Below are 18,545 nucleotides of genomic sequence, written 5' to 3'. Positions count from 1 at the left end.
GCCCAGCCATGGACCCAGATGGACATCAGGTGAAAAGAGTATGGTCCAAGAAAGTACATGACCTTGATAGGACACAGGGCTTTTTAAACAGAGAGAAAGGATCACTCCTTTCAGCCTGCTGGGGACTGATGACAGCCCTTTGAGCCTGGCACTTCTGTGTTCAATCTACCTCATCATCCACCTACCCAGCCCATACCTCACCAATAAGGATTTTATGGGACACAGCATCTAAAGCCTTGCCAAATCTACAATGAACAATATCCATGGCCCTCTCCTCAGCCAATCAAGCAAGTAATCTCTCTGTGAAAGACTAGCCAATTGATAAAGCATTCCTCCTCCATAAAACACTGCTGACTAAACCCAAATGCCTTCTTGTGTGTTAGATAGTAGGAAGAAATTCTTTACTGTGAGGGTGGTGTGAATTAGAATAGTTTGCACAGAACAGCTGTGGATGCTTCATCCCTGGAAATGTTCAAAGCTAGGTTGGATGGTGCTTTGAGCAACCTGGTCTAGTGGAAGGTGCCCCTGCCCATGGCAGGGCGTTGGAACCAGATAATCTTTAAGGCCCCTTCCAACCCAAACCATTCTATGGTTCTATTACTGCATTTACTATGTCTGGAAGTAATTTCTAGGCTCATCTATTCCAACTTTTGTGGGGTGAAGGTGAAGCTGATGAGCTTGTAGGGCCTGAGATCCTCCTGAACTGCTTTCTTTCCAGTCTTCATGAACTTTCTCTAATTGTCTTGTGCTTTCACAGATAGCAGAATGATGTGGTATGCCTGATAGACAGCTTCCAGAATGCAGCATTCCAGTGCAGACTTCTGCCTTTGACAGAATAACCAGCCCAAAGAGCCTCTATTTATTCCCCAACATTTTTCAAACATCTAAGATCTGCTAGGACTGCATGACTGTCATTTTGAATAATGACTGCACCACATGACTTGGATTAGCAGCCACAGGAACGAGGGGAAACACGAAAGACACCCAGTTGTGACACAGAGGACCGGAGTGTTGGCAGCATGGACCACACCTCCCTTTGGAGCTGGGCTAATCAAACCACCCCCTCTCCTGTGCTTCCAGTGCAGGACTGCAACATCAACATGTAAAACTAGTTGCAAAAGCCCTCACTGACCAAGGAGTCACAGAGACTTAGAAATGCACACCATTTGTTTCCCTTACCCTCCCAGGAGCAGCTGTGCTGCAGCACAAATGATTTTGTTCACAGACAAGCCTAAATTGCCTAAGCTGCACCTCCACAAATGAGTAGTCTTGATTTTTTCTTCCCTCTTTCAACTGCTCTAGCTCAGTAGGTGAGATGGGATTAAAACAAACAAAAAACCAGCAAAACCCAAGGGAACCGAATTTAAACTAGACGCCTACAACTACATTTTCAGTAGCTAAGTTATAAAAGAAGAAAGATAAAAAATAAAATTTCAAAAGTGTGAAGGTTGTCACTGGGATATTTTTATCTAATTGAGTCACAACGACTGAGCAGTAGGATTCTTTTTTTTCTTAATAACACTGCAAAAAAAAAAAAAAATTAAGAAACTACCACCCCAAATCAAGACAATGAGAAAGCTAAAAGCTGCACAAAGCTTGCTAAAGGCACTGGCTCCAGCAGCATGCCAGAAACAACAGGCTCTTCTTACAGACACAGAGAGGTATTTCATTCGAGTGAACAAAACCCACCTCTGCTAACCCAGAGCAGATAAACTGCAGGGACCAGAAAAGCCCGCAGGCATTTGACAGTACCAGAGGAGGTCACTATGGCACCTTTCCTTTAAAAAGGCTGAATCCAAAGTACTAAGAAAGCACATCCTTGATGAGCAGGAAGAGGTTTGTTCTGGAAGAACAGGAAAGGAGAAGTAGGGGAGAGGAAGGGGCAGAGACCTCGTACCATTGACCAAGACTGCAATTCAGGGTTTGACATCCCTGCAGTGTCTGTCTCCACATGGCTGCTACGAGTTGGCAGAAATGGCTTGCTATGAGGAAAACAGCAGTTCTTCATGTATGCAACCAGTCCCAGGTCAACACTTCAGGTTTATGCCATGTACAGATCTCCCTATAAAGAAAACGACTTCTTTCTATCTATATGAAACAGACTCTTAAAAAGACTTTTTTTTCTGACAGTTTTTGGTTTTGTGTGAAAGTTTAATATTCTTAAGTCATAATGACAATAGTATAAAGAAGTCATGGTAAAGGTTCTGACTTTTTAAACACAAGGTCAAAGAGTACAGTCAAAGAAAGTTCTGCCATCACCTTGATAGGACACAGGGTTGTTTAAAGTGCAATTTAATAGCAAAATTTAAGACATCCATTTCTTTTCCTGCAGCTGTTATTTATGCTTTCAACAGCACTGGTATCACTCCACTCTGAAACCAGGTTCTGCTCGAGTGCCAGATCTCCATGGCTGAGTGTTCTTCACTGGTATTTTCACTGCAGTAAAACTGTAAGAGCCAGAGGCAAGTCAGTGAGCTTGAGATGGCTCGTGAGATCATCATGGGAAGAATGAATCATCTGCCTTGGAAATATAAATGTTTATGATCACTGCTTCTATTCTGCACATATATCCTTGAGACACACAACTTTTACAAGGGTGTTGGTATTTATATAATTCCATAAATTTAGACAGTGCATTACAAACACAATATGCAGTTGTAGTTATAAATAGTGGAGCAGCAGGATAGAATTTTCAACTACTTCTTGTTTCCTATACTCCACAAATGAAATGTGTGGCACAAGTTAAGGAACTAAAGGAAAGAAAATACAGCTATTAGGCAATAAAAACACCATGTGAGTCTCCTTATTTCAGATGGTGGAATGGAAGGCTAGACTTCTACCAAAGAAAAAGAAAATAAAGCCAGTCCCTGAGAGTTAACTGCAACATTTAACCATGACTAAAAGACAAAGAGCAGATTCTGAAGCGGAGGCTTTGAGAACAGATTATTTTTGTGGCATGTTTTCAGTGTCAATGTGACAAACTAATACCTGCCCTTGACAAGAAGCATTCTGGCAAACAAATGCACAATATAATCAAAGGGCTAAATTTGTTTCTAAACCTTGGCTGATGCTTCTTTTTTTAGTTCTCACAACATTATGGATGTATGTGCAAACCCACGAAAATAAAACAGTTGCTGGGTGCTGTAGGAGCATCATAACAATGTACCAAGGCATTCTTCCAGAAGGCCAACTAATAAATTCCCAACATATACTCAAAAGGCAACCAGTAATTCTTGGTAAGCTTTCTAAACTTTGACAATCATATTGAGGGTTTGCTTCAGCAGTTAATTTATCAGGCAATAACTGTGACAGCAGTTAAAGCTCAGTACTGGGTATCTGAGGTCAACCAGCAACCCAGCACTGATCCACTTATAGTATCTTTCTTTATTTATTTTTTCAATAAATAAAACCTGCACCCTCATTCCCATTTCTCTGCTCAATTAACAACGTAATTCAGGGAGGAAGAAGCTCCTAGTACAAGCAGTACTTTTTGAGTCAGGTCAGTTATATCTTCCAGTTTTACACTGGATACATTAGATTTATATTGGATAGATCTTGTAACAGCTAAGTAAAACAATGTGTGCACTAAATTGCCATTTTGAAACACTGAAATACTTCTGGATGCTCAAGATACTCCACACACACTGGACCATGACTTCACATGAGGGAGATTCATCCTACTTAGCTCTGGAGATGGATTCATACATGTTTCATAAGAAGCTAAGACACTCAGAACTCTAAAGCTCTAGAGCAGGGATCAGCACCTGCTCTAGGGAAGGTTATACTCTGTGCCACTGCTGCCTGTGTGCCATGTGGAAATGGAATTACTCAGCATGTTTTCCAAGGAAATGGCCACCTAGGGCAGAACAGATCAGAAAAGTGGTTTTAACAGCTCTCTGTACGTACTTTAACGATTTTTTGTTACACTGATGTCTTTCAAAAAACATCAGTTGGGTAGAAAATGTGAGCCTTTTCTTTACAGTCCATAACAGACATCTCTATGGTGCTCCTTCACACTGAATTGATGGGGTTTCCCACGTGTCCCCATCTGCCAACGGAGCCATCTGTGAAGTCTGATCCACAGGTTCTTTCTCACCCTGGGCTATTAATAATGCATCTTCTTGTCCTCCTTCTAACTGAAGGTCAGAGCTACAAGAACAATTAGATTCATCAGGTTTGTCCATGGAAGGCTCTGCTGTAGGTGTAGAGGACTGTTCAGTTTCTGCTTCAGCCTGTGGCTCTGTTTTCGGATGAAGTCCAAACATGTTATTTCTGACGAGGTATCGAACACACTGCAAAATCACATTCCTTTCGTGCCGGATGTCCTGGGCCAGTAACTGGAAATTAAAAAAAAAGACAAGATGATGCACATTCCCCTCTATTGCTCTGTAGCTGATACATGTACAGCAAGACATACTGATCTACTCAGTAATTTCCAACATCTTCCAAGTTAAACAGTTTTCTGTCTCACACAGGTCCTGGACACATGGGGCTGGAGACTGCCACACCAGAGACAATGAAGTTCTCATATCATGGACTGTAATACCAGGCCATGCATTCCAGTACATCAGGTCTATTACAATTTTTTACACTTTCTGAGTCATACTGTATCTGCAATTTAATATCCCATGCATTTTTAATTTAAACCCCCTAAGAGTAAAAGACAAATACAAGGAAAGGGCATCTTTCATCAGGTACCAGATCACAGATTTAAGCAGCAGGAACTGATTTGGGCTACCATACATACACCAATCTAATTCTAGTAGTTTAATCAAAGTGCTAGAGGCCTTCCTCATTGACTTTCACCTCACTGAAGTTCACTTTGGTGGTAGGAAAAAGAAACCTCTCAGCCAGAGAACTGAAGGAACCTTCTTCATTGCGAGTGTCAGCAGAACTAGTAGTATGAACAAACACAAAATCTGAGCCAAGTGGCTAAATCTGTAACTACCTGATCATTTGCAGGAGAGCTGTATTACACACTGCAGAAGATTTGGCCAAGTTTGGCTTGGAATGTCACCGAGAAGCTTTTTTTGTTGCTACAAGTTTCAACAGTGGTTTAACTGGCCACTTTTAAGTTGAATATTTCTACTTAGATGAGGGCTAAGAGGTGTTATAAGCAGCTGACACCTAAAATGAGCCTTCAGGAACCTGCCATCTGAACTGGGTGATGTACTTCAGGACAGACAAGGGACAGCATAGTGATGTTCTCTCTGCTCGACTGGGAGAAGCTGGTGAACTCCCAAATGGCCAAATTAGGACCCAGTTGGGCTATGCAAGATTGTATCTTTGTATTTCATATTTTAGTGCACTATCAGTGGAGTAACAGCATACAAGCTTTTGATTTTGTCAGCATAGAGAATGACTAAATACACATTAGGGTTTGCATGTCTACAATAAACACGTTTTAGTAGTGCCCAAGCTCACTGCCAAGAGATACCTGCAGCTATTCTCCTACCTATCTTTCTTTTTTTAAAAAAAATTATAATTTCATTGATACAACCACCATTTTTTTTTCATTCTAATGCACTTTCTGGATCCATTGTGTAAAATTTCAACCTTGCTCCCTCTCAAGGTTTTTACACACTGACCATTTCTAATGACAGTGGAAGCCTACAGGCCCTCCTCTGTGATTCACAGCCACAGTACACATTCTTTAAAAAACAACTCTGAGCAATTTGAAAAGGCAAAAAAAACCCTCACTAAAATGCAATTTTAAAAATGGACCATGCTGGAAAGCTTTAACTCAGGTTTCCTATGTACTGCCAGCTTCTCTCAGCATGTGGGACTTCATCTGACTTTCTTCCAGAGTCGTCACTGCTTTGATCACCAACAACTTTGAAGAGCAAGTGATAAAGGCAACTGCATGCTTAGGGAGCTACACAAAGGACAAACACTTCCTTTTCAGTCACTAGGAACTTGAATTCTTGGCAGCAATGGTACTATGTGCCAAAAGACTACCGAGGGATTTCTCCCACATCTGCAGCTTGGGATGTACCTTATCAGGTATCTCTTGCCAGAACATCCTGTGCTATTTCAGAGCTCTGATGTCAGTGGCACCCTGCTTTCTCCTGTGTTTGGCCCACTGCAAGTTTTCCCTTGATGGAGGAGCTTTATGCTATTTGTAGAATCACAAGGGTAGTACTGCTTTTGAGTAATAAATACAATAAAAGCTCCAAAGTTCTGTTGGAGCTTTCTGAACAAAGACACAAAGCTTTCTGGCCGAACAGGTTGCTTTGCACTGCTACTGGGAATACCTTGGACTCACTCCTACAAACCTCTTTCTACCTTCTGAGACACCAACCTGCTGCTCTTCAAGGTGCTGTCCCTTCCTCAGATTGATCTAAACATGCCTAGAGAAGAAACCCTTCTGCTATGAGGTTGCAACTCAACACCACTCTGTAGTTTAAGTCACCAACACACTTCTCAACAAGATCTTTTGTATGTGCAAAAAGAACTACGTGCTCCTCCAGCAGAGGAAGGTGGCTGAACAGCAAGGCTGGGAGCAAAAAGATCAGATCATGGCTGCAGGGATTACACACAAACAAAACCTACTGGATACTGCCATTGGGAAGGGAGAGGAACAAAGGGTTTGCTCCTTGTGCAGCTCATTTCAGACACATGATTCAGTTGGCATCTCTTGCTTACCAAAGTCAGCCATTACCTGAATGCCTGCCAGGGTATTTCTATTTGTCTATTAAGGCATCCTCACCTTCTCCGAGTGAAACACTAACTTGACTATTTTTAGCCCAGGCCCTGTGCTAACAGACTGCTCTAACTTCCCACAGGGAAGAGGAGAAACACTCACAGATAGTTCTACTCTTGCCCAGGAGGCATTATTTTAGCCTCTTACCATTTCCAGCAGAGTTGGACGGCGCTTGGGAAGGCGAGGCGCTGTTTTCCTGCCCCGCTTGTCAGGCCCTCTGGGGGGACGCGCATTGGAATTCGAGCTCCTTAACGTCGTGCTGGCGCATTCTGGGCGGTTTTGATTTGGTTTCCGACTCTGAGGAGCAGGAGTAGTTTGAGGTGTATTTCTGAGCACAGCCTGGTTTCTCTCAGCTTTTGTTGCAATCTTGACAGGGATTTCTTAAAGAAAAAGAACACACTTTTATCTCAAACTTAAAAGCCTCTTCAACATGCTCATATCCCCATGCACTGGCAGTTCATTAGTATTATTCTTGCTTACACAACCTGATGTGAAGATGTTCAAGGTTTACTTGGAGGAAGGGAAGGTTTTTTTGGCTTGGGTTTTCTTTTTAAATACAAAGAATAATCTCAAAACATTCACAGAAAGGAAAACAAGGTATTTCAACGCCACAGTACAAAAAGAAAAATAAAAGGAATAAGACCTGATTGAGATTTTCAAACCTCTGCCTTCTTATCACTTAAGTACATTGTTTCACGTTATAGCTTGCTGCAAATTTAGCTGCTGAGAAAATCATGATACAGTTATGGCAGAGGATGCCCAAGTTCTATTCACTGTCTGATAGATGCTCTCTAACTTTGGGTAGGCCATCCAGGGCAAGTAAGGCATAGTAAATATTTGCAAAAACAAGCAGCAGCAGCAATTCCTCACCACACACTGATGCATACACTCGGGGAAGCACAAAATCCAAGTAACAAAGAGTTCAAGTCCTCCTGCAACACCCAGCAGCCTTCTATGGAAAAAGCCCTTAAGGATGTGAAAATTAGCTTACAGAGTGACAATAACAGCTTTTTCCTGGCACTATTCAAACACAATTTGAAGCAAGACCGAAAACAGGTTCCTTATTTTCCACCAAACAGGGAAGAAAAGGCTTGGGAAATTTGATGACACAACCTAATAAAAGACATTTTATGCCTCCTCTCTCAACCCAGGACATGCTGCTGAGAAAAGGACGGCAAAAAAACCAGCCCTGCTGGCAGTCCCCAGCACAGGGTAAAAGGGGAGAGGAGAAGGGCAGGGGTTGTTTCTACACACCTTCGGGCTCGCTGTCGGATGCGCTGCCATAGTTGACCGACAGCGCACTAAGGGCAGAGGTCACCTGCCTGGGGACAACTGTCATTCCCAGTCTCCCATCTTCCTCAGCTGCCTCATCCTTGTCAGATTCTGCAGGGAAAGAAAAGGCAAGAGGGATTTTTCCCAACAATCCTGCCAACAGCCAGCCTTGCTGCTAAATCCCTGTCTCAACACCACCTGATGTTGGGCACCACTGCCCAGTGCTGTGGGCTGACAGAAAACTCCCCACATTTGCCTAGCCTCTACGGAGAGGAGCTGGCAAACTGCTGCCTCCACTGGTTTACAGTCCTGCCAGCAATGTTACTGAAACAAAAAGCTTCCTGAACACAAGCTTGAGCCTTCTGCTTCCTTCTTTGCATACCAAATATAATTACAGGTTTTGTTATCAAGCATAGGTAAAGAGAGAGAGAGGATTTCATAATATGTTTTGAAGTCTTGCTGGACTTAGTTCTGAGATGGAGAAGGATTAAGAAGCAAATCAGGGGGAGTTAAAAAAAAAGGAAAATCAAGAAGATGTACCTATAAAGTAAAATCATGGATTTGGGCAGTATTATTATTTTTTTAAATTCTACTTAGTTATATTTTGTTTGTTATTTGTTCTGGCTATATTTCTCAATTGTATAAAAAGTTGCAACTAGCTTTAATGATTTATAATAAGCAAGTACCACATTCCTCTTCTACCTACTATAACAGAAGTCACTAGCTGTATCTTGGCATAATTAGACCTTTTGTCATTAAGTAAAACACAAATGCTGCAGGAAAATACAGATATATTTACGCATACTTAAGTTTCCCAACACACAGTATTACTGGAATAAACAAATTGCATAGGGATGCTGAGTTCTTGTTCTGACTAATTGAAGATTATGTTTTCAGGAGGAAAAACTCAGCATCAGACATCTTTCCAGGGAATGTATTTTACCCTTGTTGCTAAAAATAGGCAGAGTTATATATAAGTCAGCTTACATGCCGTATTCTAGGAGTACTGCATCACTGCTGACTATATTATAAATAGTTAGATCTGAAGAACTTATACTGCTGCCAGCACAAGCAAAAAAGACATGCTCACAAAATAAACCCAACAAAAAAACAAACCCCCAAAAAACTAAGCAGCAATACTTCAGAGGACACGCACATATGAAGAATATCAGGAGTAATAATACAGCAAAGAACAGAATTAAAAGTAAAATAGTGACATTTTAAGTAATTCACTTAACTGATACAAGGAAATCTGTTTGTTTTCACTTTCTAAATATTATTGTTTTCAAAACCACAAAGGGATATTTAACAGTCTTTAAAAATAATTTGGCTGTTGAAGTACTTCATTCTTCTTCTAGTTGTATAAATATTTTCTTACCCCACATGTCAATTTAGCAACCAAAGTTGGTGCTGCATGGCCTTTAGACTACTGTACAATAATTACATCAGAACATGTAACACTGCTCACAAACTTCATGTCAAACTTCCAAAATGGTGACTAGGGAGCACAAAGTCTCAGCATCTAAACTTCAAACAACCATTGAAAATAAAACTTCTCCAAGTTCCTTTATCTTACCAACATCACCATCTGCCAGAAGACCAAGAGGGTCCACGTCCTTCTCATATGCTTGGCCTGCCAAAGCATTTTGCTTTTCATTTTCCTTTTCATTGTCCTTTTCATTTTCCTTTCCACATGTGCTGGTTTCTGGTCCATTGGCTTCATTTTGTGTTCCATGTCCCTGATAATCACCACCATTTTTCCTAAACTTCTTCCAAAACGGGCGCCACTGTCTTCTCCTGTGTCTTCGCTGATGCCCAAGAGCCTCTCCATTTTCTGGAGGTTTCCACATCCCCTTCATTTTGCTGAAGAATAGAAACAGAAAGCTCATATAGATGATAAGCTATGAGAATAAAAATAACTGATGTACCCAAATGGCTCAGGCCCTTGTTTAAGGTACAGCAACACAGAACGATGCCAGGACTTACACCAGCTCAGCTAACATGAGTTGACAGACCATAAAATCCGTCACACCTCATCTCAGGCAGGGCAATGGGACAAAGCTGGAACCCAAATGAACAGTTCATGTCTTTTAGTTTTCAACAAGGCCAAGGGTACATGGGCTAAGAAAGTTTCTTGATAACCTGCAGTGTGAGGACATGGCATTTTCATTTCAGATAATGAAGTCAACGAACACTCTCTTGAGTTAAGCATGAAAGTCATTCAAAACAGTGGCAACATGAAGTTAAAAGGAAAGCATATACTACAAACGTTCTTTCACTGCTGAAGTCTCTTTTATCTTGTTACAGCTCTGAGAAGCATCTTGCTGCACCAAATCCATTCAGCCATCTGACACCATCAGCTGCAATGACTACCTACTCCCGCCTCCAACTAACATGCCATTCATCTTTTCCATTCCAAGGAAAAGGAATAAAAGAAATGTCCATCAGGGTAATGCATTTTTTAAAACCTGAAACAAAATAACAAGTCCTGAAATACAGGAAGAACACAGCACATTGGTTTCGCTTATCTTTTGTGGCTCCATTATCTTCCAGGTTATCCTATAAACACATGTTGATAGGAAGATCAACAAAAGCTTAACAAAGCTTAAAAGCTGGAAAGCTTAACAAAATCTGGATGAATTCTATAGAGACAAGAATGCATGTGACCAAGACAGAAAAGCAAATATAGAAGGGACAACTGAAGCGTCTTGAAAATATTTATTTCCAAGCAACAGAAACTTAATTCAGCAACACAAGACTGTAACTAATCATCAGTACACTACAACAGCAAAAAGATCTCCTGCACAAGATCTCCTGTTCTGAATGAGCCCCATGGTTGGTTCTGATCAGTCCTCCCTGTCTCAGCCTCACCTATTATCCCTAGTCAACCACATGTGTCATGATGTGGGATGCTGTGTTCATGTCTGGCATTCCTGAAATCTTGCAGCAAGGTGTTAATATTTTGTGACAAAGGACTTTTTGTTTGCCTTCATTCTGAGGCCTAAACAAGTCATTTAGTGCCCTATCCTTCTTGAGTTACAAGAAACAGTGTATAAACCCACTTTATTCACCTCTTTATTCACCCAGGCAATTTTTCTAGGCCTCCGTCACACAGCCTTTTCAAGCCACTCACTACTTTCTTGTTCAGAAATATTCCCGTTACCAGGATTCCTCTCTTCCATGCTTTTCTGGCCTTATCAAGGCCTTCTTAAGAGAGCAAGGCCTGTCATAGCACTCAAAATTACTTTATATCAAAATAAAACACATTTAATTTCATTCTCCAATCATTTCACTGCAGTATCCAACACTGATTGCTCATCCCTGATGGCACCACCCACCACAGTGCTCCTGTGGCACAAGTGGCAAGCCATTGCCTTCCTGTGCCTCAGTCCCTCACCCACAAAAGAAGGCTAATATTTTTATCAACTCCACCAAGAGAGAAAGCTGCATTTCTGAATTTGTACAATCATGCTCTAAATTCAGCACATTGTACAATCCAGAAGACATTAAGCAAATAAAGGCTCAATTAAAGCTGTTGTCCTTGACCAAGGGTTAAAAACCACTTTCTAAATTCTCTTGGGCCTCAAACACCCAGAAAGAAACCTCAAGGTCAAAAACATGTCCCAACAAGGATCAGCCTGGCACCTGCCTTCTGCCATTCCCTCGTGGAAGATATTCTGCTCTTCACTCTCCATTCAGAGGGCCTGGAGAGCTGTGCACTATCACTCAGGTGTTGTGAGACACCAGACAGGCTCCAAAGCCGTTCTTCTGCATCTCTGATCTCACATGCAGGGATGCTGAGTCTTAGGAGTTGCAAAGCAATTCAGAGAACCACAAATGGCAAGCACCATGGAAGTGTTAAGCATCTAATCCTTTCTAAATATTACTTAGCTATTTGCTTCAATAGCACAGCTTGCAGGGAACAAGCTGTATTCTACTTTTTCCTCACACATCAGTAGATTTGCCAGATAAGCACCAATTCCAGAACCTTTACTGCTGATATACAAAGCAGAAATGACAGCCTATGGACAGTTCACCAGGTCTAAAGTGCGACTAGCTCAGGGGAGGGAGGGGAGAAAAAATAAGAGATTTCTAGAATCAGCTAGAATAAAAAGTTGCTATACAGAAGTAAACAACCTGCAACTGCACTAGCTCAAACACTTTACCATGGTGCAAGTTTTGTTTTGTTTGCTGTCATCCTCTATACAAAAAGCTAGGCAAACCTCAGCTTCACTTCCATGCAGCAGAAAATGGCATTTACCAAGAGTCCCTTAGGACTGACTCTGCTCCTGTCTTCCAGCTCAGTCATTCTAGTTCAAACAAGTCATATTTTAGGAGTGTGGCTCATTATAACATTTTTTTTTTTAAACAATCTTCCCACAGGTTCTAAAGCTAAGCTAATGAAGCTAGCTGGTTCCACCCAGCTAGATGGGGAACTGAGAGAGAAGAACAAAATGATGCTGGAAAATATTTTTTAAGACAGAGAACAGATAAAAATCCAAGATGAGTAAGTACTAGCTCAGAACAATGGTAGCAGACAGATTTAATTTTATTTTCATATAGTTTTCATTATGACTAAGTAGTGCTATTTCTTTTTTCTACCTTCCATCATCTTTGTCTTTTTCTCCTCTTCACTTGACTACTGATTTATCATCAGAAGGAAGAGAGAGTGAGAATAAAATCTCTGTTGGTCATTTTCAGGCAATAAAGGATTAAACCATGTGGAATCATTAGTTGCATGACTTTTTTCCCCATTACTACTTTTTCAGAGACCAAGGTTATGCTGATCTAGCTAACAGCCACTAGAAAGTGGTTTTCTCAAACAAGCCAGAATACCAGATTTTTAATGTAGTTATTGTTCCATTTAACTGAAGTGGACTTTGGAGCACTATGAAGTCAACAAAAGAATATTAAATCAGCAGTTTGTCAAGTGGCCTGTCCCCTCTTAAGGGGCAGGCAGATTCTGTACACAGTGGAAGCAGTAAGTGCTGGGAGAGCATAGTAAGAGAGCATGCTCCTGAACTCAGTGGGAGGAAAGCAACAAGCTTGGTTCAGAACACTCACCCAAACTGCTGGGTAGTCAGCACTTCTCCCCTTTCCTCCTTCTGCATCTGCATTTCCTTCTTCCTTTCAATGTTTGCCAATGTAGGAAAATTTCTGGAAGAAAAAAAATAGTTTCACAGGCTCTTAAAGGATTCACTGTAGTTTTCCAATTTCCCCTTTACCAAACTAGCTTCCTCTATAAACATTACAGATTTTTTAAAAATTTCAAGGAAGTTTAACAGACTGTTTCTTTCTTAAAAAGGCATAAGTGAGGAAAAGAAACCTGAGTGCATTTATGCTTACATATCCAGATGCAACAAACAAAACCCCCCAAAAATTCAAAAAATCTATCACATAAGCATTCTTAGATTTACCAAACCATCAAGCAAGGTACAAACAGTTTGGATATAGTCATGGAGTCTCTCTTTGTCCCAACACAACATTTAGCATGTTTTAGTCCTCCTATTTTATTTCTAGGGAGTTTCAACTGGCTTATTTGAATGACATGCCTTTAGCAAACTAAATGCTGAGTTCTTGTTAACTTTAAAAAAAAAAAGTTATATAAACCAGCTTCTGGGTGCACAGGATTCCTTTAATGTGACAGGGAAAAGCACACGAGTTCCTTCTCGAGCAATATTCAGCAATGTGCTTGCATACTGACCTCAAGTTCACCAGAATTACTGCCCCTTTTTAACTTCAGGTTCAAGAAAAATTGCCAAATCATGCAGATGAAAAGAAATCTACTGTTACAACCATCTTCCAAACCATCCAGTCTCTGCCATTCCCCACCTCCCTTAACATCCTCCCCTCCAGACAAATGCCTCGCTGGTTCTAACACGCACAGCCCGGGCAGCAGGCTTTTTACCAGCAAAGCCCAAAAATGGCTACACTGCCTGCTCTGCAAACATCAGCTAGCTAAATGCCAGTGCTTTGAGATAAAGGTGGTAAATGAGAAACACATGCACAACCTCCCCCAGCTTCTGGATAGAAACACAAAGGATAAATATTCCATGTCTATTAAAATGGAGTAAAGAGAAACATACAACAGCTTCTCACTAAAAATAACTATCAAAAAAGACATGTATATTTCTTTAAATATTTAATCTTATCACATGCATTTCCCCCATATTACAGCATGAATGCTAAGTGTCACATTGGTTCAAGACAGCTTCAACCACATACCAAGGGGAAAAGAGAAGCATTTTCTACAAGACAAACCTAAACACATTACAGAACTTGTCTCCTTTAAGGGAATTTGAACATGAGCTGTCAACATCTATTTTCTTTGGATTTCTCCCAGAAATCTGCCATACAGCTCAAATGAGCACAGGGATATGATCCCTGCTCTTCCCTGTTAGTTAGATTTGTTCATTCATGTTACAACACTCCCAGTACACAGTAAATGTGCAAAAAAGTCTTTAATTTCAAAAGCTTCACAAAGACCCCTCCTGCTGCTCTGCAGTTTTAGGAGAGGCGCTTTCTCTTAAACACAAAGGCTTCCAGAAGGACAGCAAGCCATAAAACAAGTAGTTATGCTCAAAAAATCCCCAAGCTTATTGTGGAGGCTGTGGAGGGGAGAGGGGGAGGTGGCGGGGGCTGGTGTTTTAAATATAAGGGAAGACCCTAAATACTAGAGCAAAGGAGCCTTCAAATGCTCCAGCACTTATGCTGATTAAGAACATATTCAGACACGCTCTCACAACACGATTTGAGACACGAATGCCTCCCACTTTCATTCCTGTGAGTTACCACTCCCTCCACGAGCCACCGTAATGGACCGTACCAACGCTTTCAGTTCCATTTACTGCCAAGACTGACAGATTTCTCCTAAGCCACCCTTCCAGCTGACACAGGCACTAACTGACAGCTGGCCAGAGCTCAAGTCACAAGTGCCAGTATGCCTGCAGAAGCACATCTGAAGGCATCTGGAGTGGCTGCGTTTATTTCCTCCAGCTCTTCTCAAATGTTAAATGACATTTTACTCACTGCCTTTACCTCATGCCTTTACTGGCTGAGTCTCTGCACATAAAAGGCCATATGCTTAAACCCCAAGACCTGACTTGGGTTTGCACCCTTCTAAGATGGCAAGCCCTCCTGTCCTAAAAAAATGATGCTCCTAAAATGTTACCTACAAACACCACTGAAGCAGAAGTACCCCAGCACTCATGCCTTGCAAACAGCCTGTCAGAGCTTGAATACAAAGAGCTTCATCAGTCCCCACAGGGCTTTACAAACCTAAGCAACCTATTGTAAAAGGAAGAGTTCAACCAGGATGTGGTGGTTTGGCACAGCAGACTTCATGAAGCCAGTCCAGCCTGAGAAGGCAGCCCACCTTCAGAACAGCTGCAGTTCCCAACTGTACATATTCCTACTGTCCAAAGGTTTTCAAAATAAATCAGAAAACTGCTTTTCAGGCTAAGAGGAGTATATTGAATATATCCCAACAAAGCGAGACATGCAGGTAAAGGATACCCTAAACCTTCTAGAGACAAGGAACACGGACACTGAGCATAATCAGTAACATGTGTCTTAGTGAATAATTTTTTTTTTCCAATAAATGAGCACACTAGCCAGAGCCATGCATTTTTTATAGGCCAGCATACTTCATCTTGCTCTCATAAACATTGGAGTAAAGCAGCTCTTAGCGAGCAGTGAAGAAACAGAGCTTTGCCAACATCTAACAGAAAAGAGACCTGTTTCTGTAGCAGTTTACACAACGGATTCCTGAGTCAAGAGCTATACAAGTTCATCATTTTAATAGGAACAGCACTGTGAGAAAAATGCCTCAATAATTTCTGGAGCTGGTCTTAATTGCATATGCACAGCCAACAGCAAAGGAGACATGGATAGTGCAAAGGGAACAAAAATGACCCAAGAGAGCTGATAAAATCTTGGCTTAACTTTCCATATCTGATTTAACCATATGTTAGCTGAAGCAGTTTTGTTGCTAATCTATCCCAGCAGGTCAGAGTAAACTTTATTTTATCTATGTCTACCTTGACCTACCGACACATCCCTTCTACTTTGCTTTGTCTTCTCCACTTTTACCAAGTTATAAGAAATTATTTTCCATATCACATACTTCACTACTGCGAATGCAACACCAAGGAGGATTCCAAACTACTCTAGGATTATCACTACGCAACTAGAAAACCACAAATGAATTAAAAGTGGTGTGGTTAACAAGTACTGGACTTCAAGCATAAGCACATGCTCAGCCTGTGAGATGCATTGCAAGGAAATACAACAGACAATTCCTATCTGAACAAACCCATGCCAAGAGACTGAAGAAAGCAGGGCAGAAAGGGGAGAATTTATAAGCAACACGCAAGCTCAAGAAAATCCCCCAGTGTTACATTAGGAGCTAAGCAAAAGTAAGTGTAACGATGTGCTTTAACGCTAAAGCAGCCTTGCCATATTCTTACTAATAACCATTGCTCAAGAAATGCTGGTGAGAAACAGATGGGCTGGCAGGACCCAGATCTCACTTGTGGAATAGGGAAGACAGCAATATCTCATCCTGACACATTAAGGAAATGCACTGCAGATAATTCTCTTTAAGCTCATGTTGAAAAAATATGCTGAAGACAGCACATTTCTCAACCCTTGGAAGGGACAGGACAAATCAAAACAAGAAAAGTTGATGTCAGACTTCACAACCATCTGTCTGCAAAACACAGGAAAACCCTGAGATCCCACAGAACTTCATCTCTATTGCTCTTTGCTTAACTAGATTTCTTGGCTCAGCAGGTTCAACAGGAAAACAGCATTCTGACCCAGCATGCTTCATCCAGAGATACTCCTCAGCAGCTCTCCTCCTCCTCTTTCCTCTATGAGAATAAGGCTACACGTTAAACACAAGCTCTTTCTTGAAGATTTTAAGCAGGATACACATCTGAGCAACACGGCAGCTAATTAAGAAGAAAAAATCTCAACTCTGCAAGTAATTATTCATAACGACTGAAAAAACAAGCAAGACAGGATGCAGCATGGAAACACACATATTAAATCACTGCAACCTAATTAGAAACAAACTATTAATGACCTAAAAAGATTCATTCTTAGCTGTGATTGGAGCTTCTAGAAAGAAAAAGGTTTCTTCCTGTCACCATAAACCAAAACTGCTTAATAGCTCAGACTCCCTCTGGTGTCTCTTTTCTCTGCACAATGCAATGTTTACTGCGAGTCAACAACAGACCTTCAGTACTAAACTGATGCTTTGATGGTGACCCAATTAATGCTGCACAAAAGTTCCAGCTGGCTTTCTCTCTGCCTGCCTCCCACCCCCTTTTTTTTTTAATTAAAAAAAGAAGGATGCTCATAGAGCTCCCTTGCTGTACAAAGAGTAACAGAAGCCACCCAGGTAGTCATTCTACATCCATCCATCACGGCTAAATACGATGCTCACAGAAGGCCTGAAGTACCAAGATGAGGCACTACTCCATCTAGTGGCCCTGGCTCAGACAGTCCTAAGCCCATTCTGCCTTTTCTGGTTGGTGGCTGTGACCACACAAGTTTATTTCCTTTGATTTTACTGTGCTGCAGTGAGCAAAGGCTTTCAGCAATGCTGTATCACAGCCAAATTATATTCATCTGTAAAATCAACATGAGATCCTTCCGAAGCTCAGCAAAACCACCTCAGGCAGAACATCATCCTTACAATTAAGCACAGATAAAGGCTGCTGTGATTTGCAGCACCCACTCCCCACACAAACAGTATCCTACCCATAATTTTACATTCAGTTCCCACTTCCCTAATGTTCTAGTGGAGCACACACTGACATATACACCTTAAACGTCATTTCAGCACTAAAACCTCAGCATCAGCTGCTAGACAGGAACTCTCCTGAACACCTCCCAAAACAGAGAAGTGCACGAAAAGTTGAAAATGAGTAGCAAAGACTCTCTCAGAGACTGCATACGAATATGAATCTTCTTCCTTGCAGCTACTGTTAGAAAATCAGTCACCAAAAAACCACAACAGCAATATGTACTCTGAAAGTAAATAAAAACCAAGTCCTCGAGCATCTTTTGAATAAAAGGAAACCTTGGAATGAAAACTAATCTAGGACCAAAACTTAATCTAACAACGAACTTACATTAGCACAGACCACAACCAAATATTGTCTGCTTAATAATGGGATTTTAAAAATGGGAGAAAATGATCTCTTGTTTCTGTATCAAAAAAACCTTCTACTTTTTTTTTAAGAACCTATGAATTATTTTCATTTGTAAGAAATGAACAGCAGGTGCAACAGTTCACTGCTGTGATGTGCTGACACAGTGCTAAGATTTCCCTTTGCCTTTCTGAGATTTGCACATAAAGCTGAAACCATGTCCAAAGAAAAATTAAAACCTCCAAAAATGAACTTACATGGGGATAAATTTTGCTTCTCCATACATGAAAAAAATGGATGGGAGGTAGTTAAAAAATTGTACAATAAATTCCACTAATTTTTCTTTTTCAACAGAAACAGTGAAAAAAACTGATTAAGGGGAGTGAAGTTCAAAGCAAGAATGTATTAAC

General features: G+C 41.0%; 1 protein-coding gene across 1 annotated transcript in view; it reads right to left on the bottom strand.

Annotated features, from left to right (window-relative positions):
• Positions 1-1,772: 1,772 nt before the first annotated feature.
• NUFIP1 (nuclear FMR1 interacting protein 1) overlaps positions 1,773-18,545 on the bottom strand; it is a 21,055-nt gene continuing 4,282 nt past the window's right edge. The window contains 5 exon segments of the mRNA XM_063392136.1: positions 1,773-4,337; positions 6,851-7,083; positions 7,958-8,086; positions 9,552-9,838; positions 13,040-13,132. Of these exon segments, the coding sequence (XP_063248206.1) occupies positions 3,999-4,337; positions 6,851-7,083; positions 7,958-8,086; positions 9,552-9,838; positions 13,040-13,132 (1,081 nt within the window). The 3' untranslated portion in view covers positions 1,773-3,998.

The sequence above is a fragment of the Prinia subflava genome, chromosome 3 (assembly GCF_021018805.1).
Source record: "Prinia subflava isolate CZ2003 ecotype Zambia chromosome 3, Cam_Psub_1.2, whole genome shotgun sequence".
NCBI lineage: Eukaryota > Metazoa > Chordata > Aves > Passeriformes > Cisticolidae > Prinia > Prinia subflava.
The sequence above is the reverse complement of the archived record's forward strand: the minus strand, read 5'-3'. Positions and strand labels throughout refer to the sequence as shown.